Source organism: Lingula anatina, chromosome 2 (assembly GCF_051362555.1).
Source record: "Lingula anatina isolate TDL-2025a chromosome 2, LinAna3.0, whole genome shotgun sequence".
Taxonomy (NCBI): Eukaryota; Metazoa; Brachiopoda; class Lingulata; order Lingulida; family Lingulidae; genus Lingula; species Lingula anatina.
The window spans coordinates 32,358,971-32,382,789 of record NC_141768.1 but is presented as its reverse complement, the minus strand read 5'-3'; the positions used below and the strand labels follow the sequence as shown (position 1 = coordinate 32,382,789).

Genomic DNA, 23,819 nt, shown 5'->3' with positions numbered 1-23,819 from the left:
ACCCCACCTTTCACATCCATTCTATCTATACTTCACTGCAAAATATATAAGTACCTTCCACTTTTGGCCGAGCATCAACCATCCTTTCTGTAAACTTCTTTTTATAGTGCAATGCTTTTAACCTTTGTTCGTAATGTGGAATTCTGAAATATCGCAAAAATACACTCATGATGACACAACACTTTTTGTAATGAAACAGTTGCGCAAATTTAATTGTGCCCAAAGGTATTTAAACTAAAATCCAAATGTGTGGAAATGGATGTACTTAAAACTTTATACTTTCTTGCTCCAGCTTCAGCTCTATACTAGCTTTGACTCTCATTCCACATATAATGATGTCGATGAATCTAGTTGTCTGTACATAAAAACAAGATGTGTGTTTTTACCCAGACATATGATGCTTGAAAAACAAATATAAACACTCCAACCTAGTTTTAGGACAGGGTCTTACTTGCTCATTTCATACAGGAATCTGTCAGCTCTTGCCATCTCCTCCAAGTGGTGCTCATGTTCCCCTAACATCTGCGTCTCCTCAGGAGTGGGACAAAACTTCAGCAGCTGAGGTGGCAACAGAAACGTTTTTCATTGAATTTGTCATTGTTCTGGTTCAATTGTCTGATTCAGCTTAAATCATTCAGCTATTTGACTAAAAGAAATTCCATCCCTGAGTGAGACTAGTAAGATCAAGAGAATTTTCAATCTTTTTAAAGACCTCCTTAACCTGCTTACCTGCTCACACATGTCCTTGGGCAGTTCCTCATTGGAGTCCATACTCATGATACAGTCTCGGACCTCACTGTTGGTCATCTTAATCCTGGACAGCAAAATAGTACAGTTCTGTGCACGGCGGCCATCAATCACTGACAATTCTTTGGATTTGTTTTGTCTGTTCATTGTGCTCATGATTTCCCCGTTCTCCTCACTACCATTTTGTTGGTGCTGGTAGGCTGAGAATGTCTTGTCAAATTCGTCCAGGTCTAGCATCTTGTATAACTACAGGAAAGAAGGGTAAAAATTTAATAATGCTGTACTGGAAGAGCATATTTCTGATGACATTGAACATATTTATCCCCAACATATTTTTCTTAATTTCACAATGTAAAATTCTGTTTTAGGAAAAAAAAAAAACAATTCTTGGAGTCTGATAGTGTGGAAAGTCTTGTCCTGTTAAGTCAGTTTATTCTGTTAAACTTTTTACTTTAACTTGTGTCTTATTTTAAGAAAACAATAATATTGCCATTCATGAATTATAGTGTACATGAAGTGCATTAAAAGTACTTGAGGTAAGACCCCCTAATATTAATATATTATCTTTTGTAATAATGCATTGTATGACTTACTTTGGTATCATCAATATCATTCCAGACTGTACCAGCAAGTTTCACCTACAAAAAGTTACAAGACATTATACAACTGTTGCACTACTATAATACAAATACTAACGGCAATAATACTGCTGACTTTTTTTAATCAAAGCAAAGGGCAAGCATGATTGTTGAAGAAAAAAAATCATGGCATCAAAACTGAAATGAAACCAAATAATTGTCTTATTGTTTTCACATTAAATTTTTAAAAGCCTCCATGTGGTTCATTATCTGACGACAGTTACTCCATTAAGTAACAATGGAATATTTAAAGATCGAAGCTCACCTCTGGAAGTTTGGACCAATTAAAAGATTTGAGAGGATTGGATGATTTTGGAATGTCTTTCTTCCTGACTGCCTTCCCTGGAGTAAGTGGTGGAGCACCTGGAACATGCCATAGTGGAAATAATGACTAACTGTTTGATAAGTACTGGGCATACATTTGTATTTTTATCATTATATTGGTTTAAAACACATGCAGAGAGAGAGAGAGAGAGAGATAGAGAGAGAGAGAGAGAGAGAGAGAGAGAGAGTCCATCTCCAGTAGAAACAAACCATCTTAAATCAATAAAAAGATCAAATATTAAATTTATGCAAGCAATTGTATGGCACATATGCGTGCGCACACACACACACACACACACACACACACACACACTGACTAACCTGGAGGTGGTGGTGGAGGCGGGGGGCCTCCTGGTCCTGGTGGAGGGGGTGGGGGTGGAGGTGGAGGAGGAACAGGCCCCCCTGACATTGGTGGAGGGGGTGGGGGAGGAGGAGGGGCCACAGATTTTGTGGTGGAAGCTGTGGCCAGGGCAGATGCTGCCGTGTTGAACCCCATCTTAGCATCATCTGGCAGACTGCCACTTTTCATATATTGCTGAAGTTTTTCTCTCTCTTGCCTTTCTTGTTCAAGCTGTCAAAGAAGCAAGGGTGAAATGCGATTTATTTTTCCATTATGCTTATCAGACTCTGAACAAAGGAAGTATAATAAGTCATGATTTCTAAGTAGGCAGTGCAACTGAACAATGTACAGACATATAGCTGAAACCAAAGTCATTTCCATTGCACTACTTTAACCTGAACAGGCAAATTCCAGTAAACATATAAAAACATTCTCCAACTTTGCAGTTATCAACTACTATTATCATTATTCTGTATTTAAATTTTTGAATTAAAGCAAACTTTGGTTTTGTAATTGTAATATTTAACTTTTATTCAAAAATAACAAATTATTATTATCATTATCAATATTATCATCATTATTATTATCAACAAGGCAGCAAAGCTGTCAAATGTACAGACAAAAAACAGGAAATAACTATGCACAAAATAGGCTACTGTCAATTCTGATGCAAAAGTACATTATGTTAAACTGCAAATTCAACATCAAATTTTAATTATGCTCAACAGGTAATACCAATGTAAGTAAAATGTGTAACAAGTTCACACTTTGAAAATGTATAACTTCCAGAAAAAGAAGCCAATTAGACTGCTTTTCCAACTCTGCATTTTAGTCCTGTATTTCTTTTTTTCTTTTTCTTTTTTGAAAGTTTGGCAATCATAAGTAACATGGTTTTCCCATAATGGTCATCATGGCAGCAGCACCCAAAATTGTGTTTTCTTCTATTCTGATGCCATATTACATAATGGTTAACAGCATAATGACCGTTAATTTTTAATAATACAATATACGTATCATGGATTTTCAGAAAATGTGACTATCATGGGTCTTCAAGCCCGTGGAACTTCAAAGTTACACCTTGAAAATATGTGAAAAATTAAATTTTCACAAAAAAAAAAAAAAAAAAAAAAAAAAACGTTTAACTGGCAGTAAGAATTACCAAACAGACTGCATTGCCTACTGAAGCTGTATTTTAGTCCCATGTTTCTTTCCTGTAAGTTTGAGAACAGTAAGTGACATTTTTTTTTTAATGTTCATCAAGGGAGCAGTGCCCAAAATAGTTTTTTTTTTTCAAATTTTGATGCAATATTACATAATATTTAACGGCATAATGACCATCAATTTTAATAATAAAATATCAGTATTATGGATATTCAGAAAATGTGACTAGCAAAGGTCTTCAGGCCCATGGAACTTCAAAGTCACAACTTGAAAATGCCAAAATGGAAACAAGACAGCAATGTTCTGAAATTTTTTTCCCAGTTTTAACAATTTCTAACATAAAACAAAATTAACAGTTTACTACAGTTTTTATATGATCAACTAAGAAAATTGATGAGATGGGAAAAATATTAATAGAGCAGCGTTAAATGTCCAATTTCTTCCATTCTGAGATTCTGAACATAGTGAATGATTGAATCTGACAAACTGCAATGATATGAGTTTATTTCCATTTTTTAAACTTTATTACACAATACACGATAACAAGTTTACCATCATTTTTACATAATCAAGTAATGATGTTGTAAAGATGCAGGAAATGCCAAACAAACACTTTTACGTATCTTATTAATTAAAAATTGAAACTGTTAACATGCCTAAAAATTTAATCTGAGGAAATGTGAAAAAACAGCATAACTTTAAAATAATGGCCCGATTATGCTGATTTTTGAACTCAACTTGCGTTTTAGCAAAAATGACCACTCCTGTGAGTTTAATGACAATTGGCCTATCTGTTTTTCGTATATTGTGTTTACAGTGTTGCATATATGCTGAAAAATGAAAAAACAGCATAACTACCAAAGTAGTGGCCCTATCATGCCGATTTTCGAACTTGACCTGTGTTATAGTAAGATCGATTACTCCTGTGAGTTTCATGACAACAGGCCTATCGATTTTCCTTGAAATGTGTTTACAGTGTTGCATATATGCTGAAAAGTGAAAAAATAGCATAACTTCCTCAATAATGGCCTGATCATGCTGATTTTCGAACTTGACCTGCATTTTATGAATATTCATCAGCTCTGTAAATATAAAGCCAAAAAGTAAAACTGCCTTCCACTTATCGTGTTTACAAGGAAAGTGCACGGCGCCGGCGACAGTGACGGCGACGACGACAGATGCAGGTGATGGCAATATGTACAGACACATCTGTACTTATTTACTGTACTGTTTGAGAACAGTAAGTGACATGGTTTTTCTTAAATGGTCATCATGGGAGCAGTGCCCAAAATAGATTTTTTCAGATTTTGATGCAATATTACTTAATGTTTAACAGCATAATGACCATCAATTTTTAATAATAAAATATTAGTATCATGGATATTCAGAAAATGTGACTAGCAAAGGTCTTCAGGCCCATGGAACTTCAAAGTCACAACTTGAAAATGCCAAAATGTAAACAAAGACAGCACTGTTCTGAAATGGTTTTTTTTTTTCATTTTTAACAATTTTTTAAACATAAAACAAAATAAACAGTTTCCTGCCATTTTTATACGATCAACTAAGAAAATTGATGAGATGGGAAAAATATCAACAGAGCAGTGTTAAATGTCCAATTTCTTCCATTCTGAGATTCTGAACATAGTGAATGATTGAATCTGACAAACTGCAATGATATGAGTTTATTTCCATTTTTTAAACTTTATTACACAATACACGATAACAAGTTTACCATCATTTTTACAAAATCAACTAACAATGTTGTAAAGATGCAGGAAATGTCAAACAAACACTTTTACGTATCTTATTAGTTTAATAATGAGACTGTTAACATGCCTAAGAATTGAATCTGAGGAAATGTGAAAAATATGCTGAAAAGTGAAAAAACAGCATAACTTCTACAATAATGGCCCGATCATGCTGATTTTCGAACTTGACCTGCGTTTTATGAATATTCATCAGCTCTGTAAATATAAAGCCAAAAAGTAAAACTGCCCTCCACTTATCGTGTTTACAAGGAAAGTGCACGGCGCCGGCATCGCCATCGCCATCGGCATCGCCATCGGCATCGCCATCGGCGACGACAGACGCAAGTGATGGCAATATGTACAGACACATCTGTGTCTGTACATAAAAAAGAAAACATATATTTAAAAGGTCTCACCAGTCCCTTGAGTTCTTCATATGTACTTGTAAGTTCTGCAATCTGTTGTTTGGCATCTCCATGAGCTGAGGCCTCCCTCTCCAACCTGTTCTTCATTTTGTTCAGTGTTGTTATCACATCTTCCTGTAAAACAGAATATGCATTCCAGTCAAAAAACACTATCAATGCCTCATTTTTAAACTATCTCTTCTTGACATGATACCTAATCAAAAATTTCAAGTGATCTAATCATCAAGTGATCAAGTGATCTAATCATTTTGTACACAAACCATCATCAGATTTTTCTTTAGTGAAGAGATGAGATCACTACAGCTGATTGAAGTAACAGATCAGTTATTTCACATACATGTATATCAATACCACATTATGATAGAATCATTTCATTTCTGTTTCTGTTGAACTTTATTTAATGCTTTTTTTCTTTAACCAAAAGGAGCTCTTTCTCCCTTACTTTTAATAAAAATGATAAATCTTGAAATAATAAATTATTAGAAAAACCAAACCATTTGAAGATTTTAATTAATCACAGTCTTGATACATCCTATAAGACTGGGACATACTTTTTCTTGGTTAAGAGCATAACTCACATTTTTTCAGTATAGGAATGGGCACATGTTTCCCCTGTGTAACTCTGAGATGGACTCACCTTTTCCTGTGTCTTGATGTCACACTCTCTCTCCTTTTTCTGCAGTTTGGAGGCCAGTTCATCATTTTCTCTCTGCACATCCCTCATCTTCTGCTGAATTGCCTTGATCTCATTCTCCTGTGCCAGTCTAAAAGAACAAAATTCTGATTTTAAAAAGTATTATACATTTGTTTATTTATCTGTTCCATAATTTCCTATTTATGCTTGCCCCTCTACTTTCACTTAACATCTTTTGTCTGATTTTTCTAGGCACATATTTCGTCTTGACAATTTTTTTCAATTAAAAATACATTCAACAGTAGGACTTCACGCATGGAAACCAGAAAATAAAAAGTTCATTTCACTAAAAGAAAAAAAATCACAATTTTTTGGTGAAGAGAAGAACACAGCTGTAGTATGAGACTGCATTTTTAATTTTGTCCAGAGTTTGGAAAATTTTGCTTTAAAAATGTCTGCATACCTCTTGTAACTCAAATATTATGACAGCACTAATGTAGTAACACTATGAAAATTTAGGGCATTTCAACATTTTTGTTCAACAAGAAATGCAAGGAAGCAAATGCTTTAACACCTTGCACTTAGAAACCCCAGGAAAAGACACATGCTGATTTTTATAATTTGGATATTGTGTTTCATCGGTGAAGGAAATGTTACCAGTACAACATTTGACTTGCTGAAAGGGTGCAGTATCACTTAGCAGTTTTTTCCTAAGGGGAATATGTCAAACTACTAGATCTAGTTCCTTACTAATGGATCCTAATTCTGTGAACAGTTTTAGATATGGTGCATCTTTCTGATAAATTGGAAATGGTATAAAGTTTCAGGAAAATTACTTTTTTTTTTTTTTGCTATATGAAGGTCTAAAATGCACTGTATGACTTTAATTTTTTTAAAAACACATTTTGAGGTATTTCATTATACTTTAAGTCAGTCTTTATTCCAAACTGTTTTCTAAAGACAAACCATTAAGCCTTGCTGCATGCCTTGAGCAGTATCACTCAGACTCATGGGTGGGGTAAAAATATAGGAAATCATGACTCATTTTTTCATTAACTTTTTTGGGGGTCAAAAAAAAAAAAAAAAAGGTAGCCAATATTACCATCTCCAATTGTTTGGGTGAATTTTAGATAATAATGCTCCCTATAGTTAAAACTAGTGCATAACACTTGGGAATCAATTACAAATACCATGAATATAAAATATATGTAAATGTGAAGCACTGGCATCATACATTACTATGAATTAAACACTATTTCTTACTGTTTGATAATTTGATTGACATCAATGTCAAGTGGTGCCACATCTGGGTTGATGGCATTCTTCTGCTGTAGTGCAATCTGCTGCACTATCCTGTCTATTAACTGCCAATGGTGGAATGCGCTGTTCTTTGATACTAGAATGAAAATGATCATTAGTCTTCTATTTTGTATATTTTTCATTTAACACGAGTTGTGGCAAGCACTGACATATGTATAGGATGTTAGGAGATAAGTGAAGATACCATGGACCATGCAAAGTTTCTGTTTTCCATTAATATATAATTTTATAAACATATAAATAAGTATACAAATTATTATCCATAAATTTGAAGTCTAAAACATAAAACTGACCAATGGCACCACAATCAAACAAAAGACCGACTGATGATGCCATTACCATTATTTTTAGGGTAGAGGAAACATATCATCAATCAGACAACAACAATTTCAGATGACAGTGATGTCGCAACTTTTGATGTTTGTCTTGAAGGACATAAAGATTTAGGTATTGAATTAATATAATAAAACAATAATGCATTTGGTAAACATGTTGTTTTGCAAACCTCAGAAAAGTGATACCAAACAAGGCACAGTTCTGCGAAATGTTTACCCTGCAACATAACTATAATTATAGCAACAACAAACCCAAACATATGCTGTTGACACATGTGAAGACTTATAGCATGTGTAAACTGAAATAATTCTTCTTGTGAATGAAATATCTCTGAGCAGTATTCTCAAGACTGTTATTGTGCTGTGTTTCTATAAATATCTCACTGAAGCAATACATGTGTACTGCTGTCTGAAACAGTTTCAATGCAACTGAATGAAGAAGACACTTTTTTTGGTCTTAAATTGTCACATACTTTATAGGTACAGATACAAAAATATATTTTTTCTTTTTAAGAAATAATAAATTCAGAGGTGTTATTAGTTGAAACTACAGCCAAGAAAAGAATAAGACAAACATGAAGCAAGTTTTGCACAACATAATATAAAATTAATTTTCACGGAAAAATGAAAAGAAAGCAGGTCCACTCCTGGCAAAATTCTATATAAGTACATGAAGGTTTCATGGTAAAAGATCCACTTTTTCAGAAAAAAAGAATTTCACTTTTAAAATAACAGGCTATGGGCCTGCTCCTTTTTCTCTTTTTCTTATAAAATAACACCTGAATAGGCCACAGCAGTACTCTTAAAGACAACCAGGAAATGTAAAAGTGTGGCGGAGTACAATCAGGAAACCTCACTTACAAGGTAACATGAGCAGATGATGTAGGATGGACAGGAAGTGGGGGTAGGCCAGGGTGAAGCCCAACTTCTTCTTCAAAATGTCAAACATGGCAGTTGCACTACGGGTGTCAATGTGATCCTGCAACACGAAACAATACTTTGTAAGAAAAAAAATATAAAAACTGGTGCTTAATAGAGCTCTCTTTTTCAGCACAATAATGGAAGGTAATCTTTCTATACATAAACACTGTTGAGGCATGTACATTTTGAAGATATAAATTATTATCATTATTTTATCATTACTGTTGATTTAATAAAAATAATTCCATGGGTCCTATAGATTAACAAACAATTATAAAGGTAACAGGGAGACAATTTTTAGATGGCTATTTTGGTTTGAAAAACAGAGTGGTGGAAGAAAGGAAAAAACAAGAATTCAATTGATGAAGCAAACGCAACAGTAAAATCTTTTAAGTTACTTTTGAGTTTTTTCAGTACAATATCAATGGAAAACATATTTTCAATTAGTAACTGTATCTTAATTAACTGTGCATTATGTAGAACATTTACAAAGGATTAAGTCATACTTATGTTGATTTTTTTTAACTACTTAAAAAATAACAAGTGTGAGCCAGTAAACATATGTATCTTTCTTTTTTCTTATCTGTAATAATCTATAGCAAAACTTATTAAATGACCAGTTGAATGGACAAGCACAGCATGTCATATTGCCATGGTGACAAATTCTTCTCTTATCAAACTACCTACCTGGTCAAATCTCTTGGCCAGCTCTTTTTCATCTTCATTTCTAACCATTTCAAAGAAATCAATATGTCTGGAAATACAGATATTCTACCTTTAAACACTTTGAAATAACTTTAAGAAAAAAAAAAAGATATCTAGTTTCTGAATAGCAAAATGGCAAACTACAAACTGTGACCATTTCACACAAGAAATAAGACATCAGTTTCAATATAAATTTCCTTTTTATGTGCGATTGCAAGGCAACTGATGCCTGCAATAGGTTTTTACAGAAAATCAGTCAGAGCTAGCACAAAAACATTCATTCTTACTGTGTGTGAATTAACACGTTTTACCTGTCAAGTGTGACATTTTCATGAGAGCGCAATTTTTCTAGAACAGGCTGGAGCCCTAGCATCAAGAACTCATAGCGTAAGTGGATGCGGAATTCAAGATGGTCCTGAAAGAAAGACAAAGAATGAATTACAGTATTATAAGAAGTGTAACCATCTACCTGCACTATTTTCTGTAAACCTTATCCTAAAGGATCAAATTAATATCAAGAAAAAAACCAAATGAAAAACACTGGTAATTCATTCCCTTCTTTTCCATTTAATTTTCTGCCATATAGTAATATTTCTGAAGTATATACACATCTGAGTATATTACACATTGGATAACACTGTCGAACAAGTCCTTCCTTTCCCTGCAACACTGCAAGAAAAATGTGCCCTCCAACTGTAATGAAAGACAAACATGCTAAGTTCTCTAAAACAAAACCAAACACTGCTGTCTCAAGAGAAAACATATACACCCGAAGCATTTTTGTTATGTAATGGTTTCTATTTTGAGTGATATCCTAGACGAGATGCACCCAACAGTGAAATAGAACATGTCACGTCCAAGAAACGAGCTGGAAAATGCTTGTCAACTTGTACTAGGTAAACCTGGACAACTGAACTATTTGACATCTGTTTTGTTTTCAGTTTTTCATCAAACATTTGCAATTCTAAACAACGTAACTAAGAAACTTATTGATTTTTTAAAGACTGTTATTTCTATCTTTACATCTTTTAACATAATACCGACCTCCATGAAACAACATATCTGATGTAAATTTAAAAGAGAAAAACATCCTCACTAATGGAATACCATTCTCTTGGTTTCCACCATATATTGTTGGTAAACATCCATTGGAACCACAACAGTTATATCCTTATTAGATTTTTACCAGGGAGAGACAAGACTAGCAAAACAATAAAACAACACAGGGGACATTCCATGGTATCTGTTTACAGTAAAAAGAACCGAAACTGAGTTATTTGAAGCAATGAAAATGAAGTCACTCCAGTTTTGTCATTTATGGTTAATCACCCTGGGGTTCACTAATGGCCACTAGTGGCAATGTAAGGCAGCAAGAGGTATCAATTATAAAACTTACATCCCCAGAGGTTACTCGTCACATAGCTATCACCATGTTTTAGGCCCTGAGCCCCGAGTTAATCAACACATTTACCTCTTGTTCAATTGAAAAAAGTCTATTCCATACTTATTTAAGGCTGTTCTGATTAAATAATATTGGTCCAGCAGGATAGATCTATCTCTGTGGGGATTCTTGCTAAATACTAGGGTAAAGTTGGAAAAAATTTGTAGTCCAAGATGTTATTCGTGTTGCTTTGCAAGGGGGCGTGCCAGACAAATGAGCAGATTACATTGACTGCACCTTAGCAAGAATCCCCGGTGAGACAGATCAATCCTGCTGGGCTGATAGTTTTTAATCTGAACACAGCCTAAGATATTTAAAAAATTCAAACTTTGTCTCTCGGGGTTTACTCTATATCACACTACACAAAATGCCAACATGACTTAACCTACTGTTCATTTTACAACTTCTCTCAGGAAATGAAAGAAGACTTGATAATGTGCTCATAAAAATAATCATAGGTGTGACTTATTTCTTGGGAGATAAAGTCAGCATGGCAGCAGGTTGCCATGGTCACTTTATGCTACAAAAAAAAAAAAAAAAAAAAATTTAAAAACACAAAGGATGCTTTTTAGAACAATTAAATTTCTGCTCAGTCATATGATTTGACTTCAAGTTTATGGAAATTATACAACATCCAATTGATATACCATATATTAAAAATTTAAAAATATATTTCCATATTTTAAATGTTTCCTGATAGATTACTGACTGGAGAAATAAATTTTTTATTTGTGCAAGATTACTAGGACTATGATAGTACTGCAATACGACAAAGAACATAGGACAGTTAGAAAATGTCCTCACCTGTCCTGGGCCGTATTTGAGTGCTGCATTGATGAAAGACATGATGGCGGTCTTCAGGTGAACCTCCTCTCTGTACACACCAGTACTTCTGTCCAAGTCATTGATCAATGTCTGCAAAACACCACAACACAAGCTTTGACACACAAAATTTAACAATCAAAAGTTTCGTAGTATTCTATAAAATAGATATGGGCACACATACTTCAATCCTAAGAAACTCAAACAGGCAAGTTCTAGAAGGACGTCTACGTTTGCTCCAGAGAGTGGCTTCCTTTTTACCCATTTTTGAAAATCTTCACAATGAAGACTTCAAAATTTACCTATAATCCCTCAATCCTCCAGATAAGGAAATGAGATTTTCAAAGTCAGCTTCCAGCTAACAGTGAAGGGGCAGTTCAGTAGAGGCTGTGTGTATGTGAAGTATCCACATTAAATCAACTTCAGTGAATCATGATAACTTTTTCTGGATTTCTTTTGACCAAATAACTGTTAAAAAAAACTTGAAAAGCACAAGGAACAACAACCCAAAATGTAACAAGATAGGTTTTGACAGGAAGGGGAGAGTATGGGGTCAAAGACAGACAGGAATGTAGAGAGAATATGACTGCGATGTCAACTGGCCTAACCTTTCTCTGATGTGAAAACTTTTTTCACAGTAAGCAGCAATTTTAAAGCAATTGCTTATCAATGCAATGGAAATTGTACTGCCAAGAGCATTTTTAAGTCTATTGAACTAAGTGCAACAGACCTGTGAAGTTTTAAGTAAAACAATTAAACTGAATCTTGATAAAGCAATCCTCATTTTACACAAAAAATGACACAGTTATCAAACGACTCCATCCTGAACAAATTGACCCACCTGGAACCTGGTTCGTTCACACGCATACTTTTGGTAATACAGCATGGCGTCCAGAACTTTCTTGTGTCCGCCTGGCACCAAGCAGACAGCACCAAGGATCTCCAGCACAGCTATCTTTGTCTTGATGTTGTCCGTGCTCAGGCTCTGGGCTATTATGTTAATACTGTTGGGATGGGCCAGGACATGAGCTCTACCTTGCTGAAATGGGTTAAAGAGAAAATCATTTCAAATTATCTAATATTATCTATATCACTGAACAAAAATCCAAAGAAATACAAATTTCATCAAGATAACTTTATATATAAATACACCAATTTTTAACTAACAGCAAAACTTGTATTGTAACTAAGGCCCCATTTAGAATAGGGGACCAACTAGCCCGAGTGTCAAATATGGCTGACCAACTTGAATACTTCATCACGGGATATCTATTCAGTGTCTACCAGCGGATTAGACGGCAAGCTTTGTAGTGGGTCCCAATATTTGACCCTCGGACTAGTTAGTCCCCTATTCTGAATGGGGCCTAAGTTTCAGACATGGCAGCCATTGTTCTACGTTGTGAAGGACTATAGATTTATTTGCAGCTTCATGCCAAGACATTTTTTATGACTTTTGTAAGAAAGCACAACAGCGGCAAACTTCATGTGCATCACATTTCACTGACAGGGCTTTACACACAGTTCCAATTAGCATTTAACATGTCTTGTTCTGGGCTTAAGTAACTTATAGTAACTGGCTCGCGCTGCCAGTAATTACGCCGCGGGATATTCAGGGCACAGACCATGATCATAAGACATACCGCGAATAGAAAATAGAATTTAGAAAATAGACATTGCATGTGAATGAAGCCTAAAACTCAGATCCCATTCCAAAAATGTCACCATCGGTCTACTTCCAACATACTCGCATAATCACCAGGTTTTTTGATGCTCTTTTTAAGCCAGGAGGAGGCGTGTTACTCTGTTAAGCTGATTGCACTTAGCCAGAATCTCTGCAGAGTTGGGTCAATCCAGGTAGACCCACATTAAGGTAATGAACTTTTACTCATGTACCATCCATCAGTTGTTTATATTTATTCATTTGAACATTTAAGAAAAGTTATCGTCTTCCAGCAGCGTGTTTTATATTTAAAAAATGTATTTAAGTTTATGTAATTACCCACTGTATCAAACAACTAGTTTTAAAATGCTTTTTTTTTCAGTGAATTTTTGGCCCAAAGACCTAAATCAGCCATCAACACCATCTCTTTTACGAGGTGTTATTCATGTAAATTTTGCAGCACCATGAACCAATCACATCAGATTATGGACCTCCTCTGCCAAAATGGTTCATCAGCACCAATCCTGGGGGTTGAAACCTGAACATTCCTCTTCAATTAAAGTACAGTTTTTTTCTGGAAAAAGTTCCTTCTATGAGCAAATTGTTGTTGGAACATCATCCGAGTCTCCATGGTTGCTGAGCACACACACATGGGGAAAATCTTAAAAGAACTTTTTGCCTTCTTCATTTGAACTTTAAAATTTGTAAGTCTTTTTCATACCAAAAAATCCAATTGCCTGAGAAAAAATTTAATCTTTTTAATTCTCCACTGCAATTGATATTTCTTTCTTTTTGATGGACCTAAAATTGCAGAAACCATCTGCTTTTCCAGCCAAGCCCACTTCAGTATTTCATAAATTTCCAGCACTATAAAAACAAGTGGAAATCTCAAATTTAAAAAAACCTGGGAGCATTTTAAATTCCACTCAGTCTCAATCAGAAGGTCGTTTGCCAGATGTTTACATCAATTTAGTAGCATGTGCAAAAAGCACATAGAAAAGAAAAACTCAATTAGACGATAAGAGGTTCAACTTTATTTCCTAAATGTTCTACAGGGCCATGCATGCCAGTCTTACAGAGCCCAAAGACAAGGAAAATGTATGTTTAGACCAAAGTGAACAGCAAGTCAAATAAAATCTAGAAGTTTATAACAAAAAAAGTATGATTTAAATTGGTCTGTACGGTTCTAATGCCTATACCACTCTCACATATAGTTTGGAAACTCTGATCATATATGGGCCCTAGCTGGGAAAAGCTGTCCATCTGCAGTCTCATGTACTTGAAATCAAATCTATAAACACATGTGTTAGAGAAAAATGGAATTTTATCTATATTTAAAAAAAGCTCAATGCGCTGCTGAAATTGGCCTGCAATCCATTTGATCTGATTTTTTCTTTAAATTATCAATGCATAAAAGAAAACTAATTGGAACTTCAAGCAAACACATCAAAAAACAAATCTTGCTCTTTCAGAACAAAGAGAATATTTTTTCAATGAATGTTCCAGCAATTTCCTTGTCCCACCCAAAGAAAAGAATGCTTCTCTTGGTGAATATTTTTTAAGATGGAGAACCCAAGACGTCTGCTTTGCTCAGGACAAGAAGAAAGGCTTTTTAAAAAATATTTTCACAAATTTAATTACTTTAAGCCAAATATACTTGTGTTGTAACACAAACAAACCATTCTAAGCAGTTTTTGAGGAACAGGAACACTCATTTAGAAGGATGTCTTAAATTGCATGAAGGCCTCTAACTATGCAAAACCCTTGGACAAGACAGAAAAAATCATCTTAAATCAACCATAGAGATAACAGTGTTTTCAGGATTTATCATAATTGTTACTCAAGTTGAACTGGACAGCAAAGCTGGCAAATATACACACACTAAATAGAAATTAAGTTTAATCAATCATGCTGACTTTCAAATTCAACATGCTTTTTTACAAAACACAGCCTATGAGCAAAACAAAATACAGTTTGGCACATTGCCGTAAACATAGTCAAAATACGAAAAAAAAGTGTTCAAATTGATTATCCAACTCAGCTTGTCTTTTCTCAAATGAAATTCCTTAGTAAATTTATAATAGGGTGTCTCTACATAAAAATACAAAAGAACAAGATCAATAAAAAATAGTTATTTGATTAAGAAAAATGTCATCTTATTGCCATCTTATTACATGTCACATACAGCATGAAAAATTAAATAGGACAAGAAAATTCATTGCTTTCTTGCATTCCCCCCCCCCCCCCCCCCCCCCCCCACACACACACACACACACAGAAGATTAAGTTGGTATCACAATGTGTTATTACACTAAAACAAGTCATGAACAGCTGCTGGTCCTGATCCCACCCTCACCAACCACTTAACACCAGAAGTGGATGTAATATTATGTGGAATGCAACTCACAGCTGTGGGGCCCCACCCTTGTGTGGTGTAACACATATAGTAGTTTTCAATTCGTTACACAATATACAACAGTTAGTGAACCTTGCCACTTAAACACAGTGCTTTTACTTGTACAAAATATAATTTATAATAGTAATTAAATCAGTAGTAATAATAATAATAAATTACTGATATTACAACTAATAGCAGGGCTACAAGAAAATCTATACAACTGTACCGAAATTTGTCCCCCACTGTTATTTATACAAAAGTTGGACAAGACATGGACCCTGTCACTGATGCATGCACGCACACACATATACATTCACACACACTGAAAGCGGTAGCAGTCTCTTGAAATCTTTTCTTTTCATTTTAGACTAAACGAAGCTTTCTTGCTGAGAGAAAAGGGGTTTTAAAAAGTCACTTTCTTGTAAAAATGCATTGCATTTGGTCAATTAAGCTGATGACAGCATCATAATTATGCATTTTCTATAAGACTCAAAATGTGTTCCTTTGCATGTTCTATTCAAAAAAGATCTTTCTTGAGATTTGCTGAAATCATTTTCACAAAAATATCGACTCGCCCTTTGAGAAATTGACACTTTCAAGAAAATCATTGATAATCTACTTTTTTCAGCGCCGTTTTTTCCCTACATGCCAAGCGCACACACCCTGCATTGTGAAGTAAAATTAATAGTCTGATACTAAGCATCAAACATGGAATTTGCATGGTTGTTTACAATACATATAACATACAACATTGTTTGCAAAGTTTTAGTATAAAGTAAGGCTTTCCAAATAGTATAAAGTAAGGCTTTGTTCACACTGACAATTCAAAGTCAGGAATATAGGCTTTCATATTTGTCTAATTTCTCATTTTGAATTTTGATACTTCTATATAAGCTTATTTTTTTAACATTTAGGACCTACATAAGCTACAAAGCCTTTTTTCTTGGAAAATCATCCTGCAGCTTCTCAAATACAATTAAATAATGTGATGCTTTTCCTCAAGATCTTGAAGGAGTTAGCGCTAAGGTTTGCACTTAACTTTAAGTGTTCAATTTCAAAATCCATGCAAAGTTTGATTTATATATAGTTTTATACAGAGTTTTTCCATAATGCCCCTTCAATTTTGAAAATAAGCCCCTTTTCCTGAATTTCTTGAAGTGTGAGTCTAAACATTTCATTGGAAGAGCTCCTCCCAATTAAGAATCAAACAAATAAAACATTTACAGCAGAAATAATTCCTACTGGCATTTACATATCAACATCATCCCTTTCCAATTCACATAGCTCCCTTGCTTTGGAACACACCCATTACAAAGTCATTAACAAACTTCTCTTCAATCATGGGGCTGGTGTATTGTTCTTGTCAAAAACCTTCAAAATATCAATTATTTTCCACTGTCTGTCCACCTTCTTGTGTATCAGACCCATTTGGAAATTTAATTGGTATTTTTTTTTCAGATTTATTTGCCAATTAATGCCACTGTAAGTAGTTTGGAAGAGGAACAGTGCCTCTGAGTTTGACTTTGTTTAGAAAGTAGTAAGTGACACTATCAACCATGCCCTTACTGATGACTGCATCCAGGCAATCATTTAGCTACTATAATGGGGTTAGTCCTTTTCACTAAATCGAATACGTCTAGGGTGCACTTCATGAACAAAGCATAATTAAGTCAAGGGTTAAATGGTAAACTTGGTCATATTTTAAAATAGGTCACAACATACCTATCTGAACAATTTCATTATATTATTTAAGATTGCCCCCCCCCTTCCCACTCAATTTGTGGATGATTACTGTGACAGTAATTACTTGATCTCTTCAATGGGCAAAAATTATCGAACTATTAGATACAGAATTTTATAGTGCTTTTGCTGCATAAAATAGAACTATAGTGTAGCCTTCTTTTTAATTTTGTTGCCACCACTAAATAGTAATATTCTAATTTTAAGAAATTATGATTAAAAAATACAGCATCCGTAAACCCCCCCCATTGAAAAGACAGAGGATTTACCATACATTTTACTTACAGAGTTGTTCATCAGAGCCTTGATGCATCCTATGACGGAGGTGTGAATGGCGCCCTGACACGTCTCAAAGTCCAGGTTTTCCAGAAAGCGGAGGAGACACTGAAGACCATCCAGTTCTATGAAACGTGTCACAAACCTGGAAATAAAGCAACAGTAATTATAGTTATCATGAAATTAATAGCTGATACAAAAGATGAAAGAATAAATGGAAAAAAAAATGAATGAGCAAATGAGGGTAAGTAATTAATAAACACATATTTTCTTCAATTTTATGAAAGTATCACTTATGCAAAATTAAAATGTAAATACTATGGCATCATTAAAGGACTAAAAGTTATTTCAACATAATGTGAAGAATTGAAATGAAAAATGTAACAAATATTAAACAACCAAATATATAAACTTGCTCAAACTAAACCTTCATTATTCAATACATAAAAAATTATCTGCAAATTAATTGTGCAGGCATGCAATGTGACAAACAAAAAATTTTTCTACAAAAAGTAAGGGCTTAAACTTAGGAAATTATAAAAACCTTTCTAAGAAGGCTATTTTCTTAGTAAGGACACAGACCACTGACTATAATGAAAGTGAAACATACTGGTATCTGTTATTGTTGCTAAACAGATTTCAAATCTTTAAATGTATTTTAAAAAATAAGATAGGAAATTCTAACTGTCATAATCAGGTATCACACCATACAGATGAAATGATCAACAATAGAAAGAAAAAACTTCTGTTAAAAAGTACACTCTTTAGCCCTTAATAAAGTACTAACAAACAGAGAATCAATATGTAGTTTGAGCACTACAGGAGTTTTTCTAAAAAAAAATTCAGTTTATACATATATAATTTTGTCAGGTACATATAATAGCAATTAAGTCTATAATGAAGAATATCTCATATGCTTATTCACTGATTCCTATTTTTTGTTTTGCTCAACACTAGAACTGCATGTAAACTATAATACCCATGAGGGTTTGAATTACTGAATGACTGTACAAAGAAAATTGAGGTGGTTGAATCAACAAACTACAAGAGTCCCACTGTGAAATTATCAGCTGATCAATCCATATGGCACCACCAGGTTAGAATTTAACTTCTTAATTTGTTACATTGGGGTCATTTTACAGAATTTTTAGCTATTGTGGCAATTACAGCATTTCCTTTTATTGTATAAATAATTAAATGCCTACAATCAGCCAAACAGTTTAACATAAATAAATTACAACTTAATAAAAAAATACAGGAAATTTCATTAACTCACAAAAAAGACCCCATGAAATTTTGCCTATTTCATGCTTCAGCGAGCATCCTGGCATGGAATTCTCCTTGGGTTCACAAATTCAAGTGCAATGAATGAATAACAAAAAAAAAAAAAAAAAAAAAAAGTGAGTTGTCTTCATGTCAGAATTTTTTTTCTATTTGGTATGACTTTGTGGGACAAATCTATCTGAAAATACTGAGAACTATTTGAAGTTATTTACATCAGGACCTAATGACCTCTACTTAACAGAGACCAGTGTCCTCAACTTCCTGGGATCTATAATTTCATCCCATTTCCTAGTATACTAGGTGCCACATTCATAGGAATATAAGTTATACAACTCTCATTATTCAGTCTTGAAAGTCAAGAATAACTCCACCATATGATTATCACTTTTAATGTACCATCTTTTAATCATAATAATCTCACAAAGTTGAGCAAGTTCACAGTAATTTCCAGTTACACCCTCAATCAGCATATGTAATCTCCAACAACAGGTGGTTGAGGTATGTACAAGCGGTTGCGAAGTATTTCCAATCATTTCAGTTAAAACTTATTCAACACTGATACAGTAACACTGTCAAAAGTCTGGACTACTCTCTCCAATTATTGTTTACTGAAATCTAAATCAACACCGGCTTACTGCTACCAGAAGTTTTGACTACCCAGCCCTTTCATGACTGATCAGTTTCTTGTAATGACCATAGGGCAGGTTAAGACCAGTGTTAACCTCTCAGTGACCATACTAGTAGAGATATCATAACATAATAGCTTCATATCACTTGTATCATACTTCCAGCCACTCAACAAAGGTCACGCTGGAACAATCTAGTTGGCTGTGATTTCATCTCTCCTTCTTTTCTCGGTTCTTTATATTTTCTCTACTATACTATAGACTCATCCCCAATTGAACAGATTATTGAAAACTCCCCTCTATTATCATTACCTCTCATAGTTGACACAAGTTTACAGCAATCCATACTGTGATGTACAAAAATCAATTTTATGTAATATTAAATATAATATTAATTAATGATTCATTTGAATAAAAATACTATTTCAAGTTGCACAAAAGGGCAGTACTTCTAAGTAAAATAATTGTAACATGCAAACCTACAGGAACCCCACTGTAACATGCATTTAAACAGAGAAAAATTAAACTGCAGACCACACCATATGTACATCTATTGCAGAAAGTTGATACATATTATAGAAATCTCCAAACCAAGACCAATCCATCCTTGTAGCTTCAGATGCAATGCTTTCGTTCTAAGAGGTTTGGTCAAAACAGGGCTCTGATAATAAGAATTTGTGCGCAATAAATATTTTTAGGCACAGTAATGCAACAACTGGTTTGGCCATCCTGTGACCAATTTGGAATTTGTAATAGATCACACGTCAAGTGCATTCTTCTGAAGACATATTACATTTTTTCCTGTCTGGACCTTTTATTTTTCACTGACACACCCCATCAACAATTACCAGAGTTATTTCAGTCTCAGCTTTCTGTTCTTTTTTAAATGCTATACTCAATCAAAATAATGCTTTCATTATAAAAATATTTCTGCTTTTTACTCTTCTTGCATTATATAGCATTAATTAAATTTAAAAAAACAATTCAAAGATCCCCAACCATTCAGTATCTTTTAAATAACATATAAATAATAAATAGCCAAAGTGGTGATTTTAAGTGATCCTTGATAGAGCCACTTGAGTAAAATTTACTATTTTAAAGTGGTTGTCCTTACTGTAATAGATCATGGTTTAAGTGCATTCTTTTGACAAAATATGGCATTTTTCCTGTCTGGATCATCAAACTTTCACCAAGGTACCTTCTCATTAATTACCATTTTGTGACATATGGTCTGTGCTAACTTTTTCTGGTAAAACTGCACTCTGAATAAATTTTGCTTCTTAATAAAGCAATGATTAATAAAATCCGCTTTAAACAATAGAACGTATATATAAAGCAATTAAGTCAAATGAATTAAAACATCAGTTAACATCGCACTCAAACCTGACATATCAAAATCAACTCAAAGCAAGAACAAAACAACAAAATACCCTAAATGCAAAAGAATCAATCAATTTAAGATGCATAATTCTGGCATATTTTCTAATCCAAAATAATCAATTACCTTAGCTGCATGATTTCTATTCTTCACAGTATAACAGGCATAAAGACATGTATAAACAAGGCCATCCAGTGCCCACAGTTTGAACAGAGAAATCAGCCAGTATACTAAGCAGGACTGTCTAGGAATGCTGGGTAGGTCACTCAGAAAGGTCAGAACATGTGGAGAGAGCTGATTGCCATGGCAACTGAGCATAGAGGGAGGGAAGGTAATAACTGTGCATACTGACTTCCCATAACTTTACTTACGGTTTTATATTTAAGCATTAAAATAAATGCCTTTGAAAAAATGAGCAAGGATTTGTACCATGCTTTTTCCTGGACAAGATCTATGTTAACAAAGTTACTTAAAGTGTCTTGCATAACTTCACATACTCCTTTTTTCTTTTGTGTAATGAAACCCCTCTGCAGTCATTGTATAACAATTACTCTGCAAACCTACAACAGCAAACCCACATTCCAACAATCAGAAACCCTTAAAACTGAATCAGCTTATTGGGCCATGAACAAAACCAACAAACAGAAATGAAACACTGAAGAATGAGAGTGCAAGAAGCATCACATCCCAACGCAATTTAGAAATTGCACCAGTGCAGCACAGCTACCACAATGAGCCCTGCCATACTCACCTCATTGGTTGTGTTCTCAGTGCAGTCTTTAAACTGTCCACAACTGTCAGGCGGTGTGACATCTCCTCTGTCCTGTCACCAAAGAACACCTGTGAATAGCAAACCAATGTGTCATCTTCATTGTTTGCCATGCAATGATATAAATATAACAAAGCCATTTTTAGAGAAAGATCAGTAGAAAATCATATATTGTCTTGGTTGTCATTTTTTTTCCCACAAGGCTTGACAGTATGGCACTTCATCAAATCTCAATCACAAGACTGATTCATCTCTGTGAGCTTTGAAAGTTTACATACTTTAATTTTTACCATCATCATACAAGCAACAATGAAAACCCTATCTCAGAGTCTACTTACTGTTGCTGTGGCCATCGCCTGGACCCTGTCTATGTAGTAATCTGGCCAGCTGATAGAGTTTGGGTCTTCTTGCTCCTACAGATAGATAAGAAGAAAAATTAGTACCAAGCTACAGTGATATGTTTCACTCTTTTAAGTAAATTGTGTATATAATACTCTTTCTTGAGATTCAGGGTTGATTTTTTAAATAAACAATAAATATTCGTGCTTGCCTGACTTTGAAATAGGAGAGAGTAAGAGTTGAAAATAAGAACCATACGGTATGTCATCTATAGCCTCAATAATGTCCACTGATGATAGTACTAGTAAATGTAACAACTTGCTGAAATTCTAATATTATCTTGTTTATTGTGGGAAAGTGGAACAAATTAGGCATAATAACTCACTTTGGTTTTATTTGCCCAGCTCTGCAAGCATTTACAAGAAAATAGTGGGTCATGGTACAATAATGATTCTAATGGGATTGAAAAAATTTTTAAAACATTCAACTAGGAGTCTTCTTTCTTTATATACATGAAAGTTACCATTTATATGCACAACTAATTTTGCAAACAAGATGGCATGGCACAACTTTGGTTGTGAAATTGATAAAAAATGAAGGACTGGAAGGGACATGGGCAGTGTACTCGTTAGAGAGTTACAAGTGTAGAAAGGAAAGGGGGGTGCTTTTTTGATGAGCAAACTTAAATTTTATTCATGAAATTTTCTTCAAAGCAATACACTGCCAGCTAATATAAGAGTTAATTGCACACCAATATGTCATGTACCAAATTCCACATACTCAATATATCACCTGTATTAGCTATTCAACTTGTAATATTTTTACCACCATATCTCCATCTATTTCAATCAGAACATCATGAATGACTACTCCAAATATCAATAATGAACAATAGTATGACGTTCTGAGAGGTCTTTGATATTTTCTTTTTTTTTTCCTCTTTGTTGGTGACTAATTCACAAATCAATATGGCAGCAAGATTGGCTCTGTGTCTATACTCAGTGCATCTGTAGTACACGTATGACTCAAAGTTGATCAGAACGTGAATTATTGATGAAACACTCTGAGATCAACACAGTGAACCAGACAATATGTTGGGCAAATCTGATTCAAACTTGTGTAGACCTGTAATCTATGCATGTAATTATTTCCTGATAAACTATTATAGCATTTATCTCACTGAGTATCTCTTTCCCTACAAGGTAGGAACACAATTTTTTTTTTCTTTAGCCCTGCCTCATTTTTGGCTTTTAACTATGCTTAATTTTCACCAATCTCTTCTGTTCTAATATTTATGCTGTGCTACCACCTACACATATTTGTTCAAATATTGCCTTTGTATAATCATTGATGTAGATCTCTACAAACCCTGTAGATACTGTAAGAGTACAGATGTCTGCATGTGATTGTGCTACTGAAACCATCCATGTGCAGGATCTTTCTAATCACAGCAGGTTCTTTCTAATCATATGCTATCAATTTTAAACTATGCTTTTGATCAATGCGTTTCATCCGCAGCAATTCCAGGAATCACTTTCTTAGGCATTTTTCCCCATACTGACCCTATGTATTTTAATTGGTAAAAGCAGTCTGAGGATTTTCTTGAAAGGGAGGGTGGAAATACCTGACAAATGGTTTGGCTTCCTTTGCGAAGTCTTCTGTTGGTCCAAGGGGTGAGGCAGCCATTAAGTGGAGCTGTCAAACTGACATTTTGTGAGCACTTACAATATTTGGACATTATCAATTTCCTGCAGCATTTTGGTTATAACAATTTCTTTAAAACAACTG

At 34.3% G+C, this 23,819-nt stretch overlaps 1 protein-coding gene across 5 annotated transcripts in view; it reads right to left on the bottom strand.

Annotated features, from left to right (window-relative positions):
* LOC106170101 (disheveled-associated activator of morphogenesis 1-A-like) overlaps positions 1 to 23,819 on the bottom strand; it is a 54,799-nt gene that overhangs the window by 4,658 nt on the left and 26,322 nt on the right. For 4 of the 5 annotated variants that reach the window (XM_087003762.1, XM_087003764.1, XM_087003761.1 and 1 more), the window contains 17 exons: positions 22,031 to 22,105; positions 21,675 to 21,763; positions 17,645 to 17,780; positions 12,403 to 12,600; positions 11,544 to 11,654; positions 9,610 to 9,713; positions 9,281 to 9,347; positions 8,534 to 8,651; positions 7,281 to 7,413; positions 6,021 to 6,147; positions 5,375 to 5,497; positions 2,031 to 2,280; positions 1,651 to 1,748; positions 1,341 to 1,385; positions 730 to 993; positions 452 to 558; positions 55 to 143 (listed from right to left, as the gene is read on the bottom strand). In XM_087003762.1, coding sequence (XP_086859888.1) covers positions 55 to 143; positions 452 to 558; positions 730 to 993; positions 1,341 to 1,385; positions 1,651 to 1,748; positions 2,031 to 2,280; positions 5,375 to 5,497; positions 6,021 to 6,147; positions 7,281 to 7,413; positions 8,534 to 8,651; positions 9,281 to 9,347; positions 9,610 to 9,713; positions 11,544 to 11,654; positions 12,403 to 12,600; positions 17,645 to 17,780; positions 21,675 to 21,763; positions 22,031 to 22,105 — 2,134 coding nt within the window. Of the gene's footprint in view, positions 1 to 54; positions 144 to 451; positions 559 to 729; positions 994 to 1,340; positions 1,386 to 1,650; positions 1,749 to 2,030; positions 2,281 to 5,374; positions 5,498 to 6,020; positions 6,148 to 7,280; positions 7,414 to 8,533; positions 8,652 to 9,280; positions 9,348 to 9,609; positions 9,714 to 11,543; positions 11,655 to 12,402; positions 12,601 to 17,644; positions 17,781 to 21,049; positions 21,173 to 21,674; positions 21,764 to 22,030; positions 22,106 to 23,819 lie in introns of those variants that run through there. The other variant, XM_087003765.1, reaches the window with a different exon arrangement.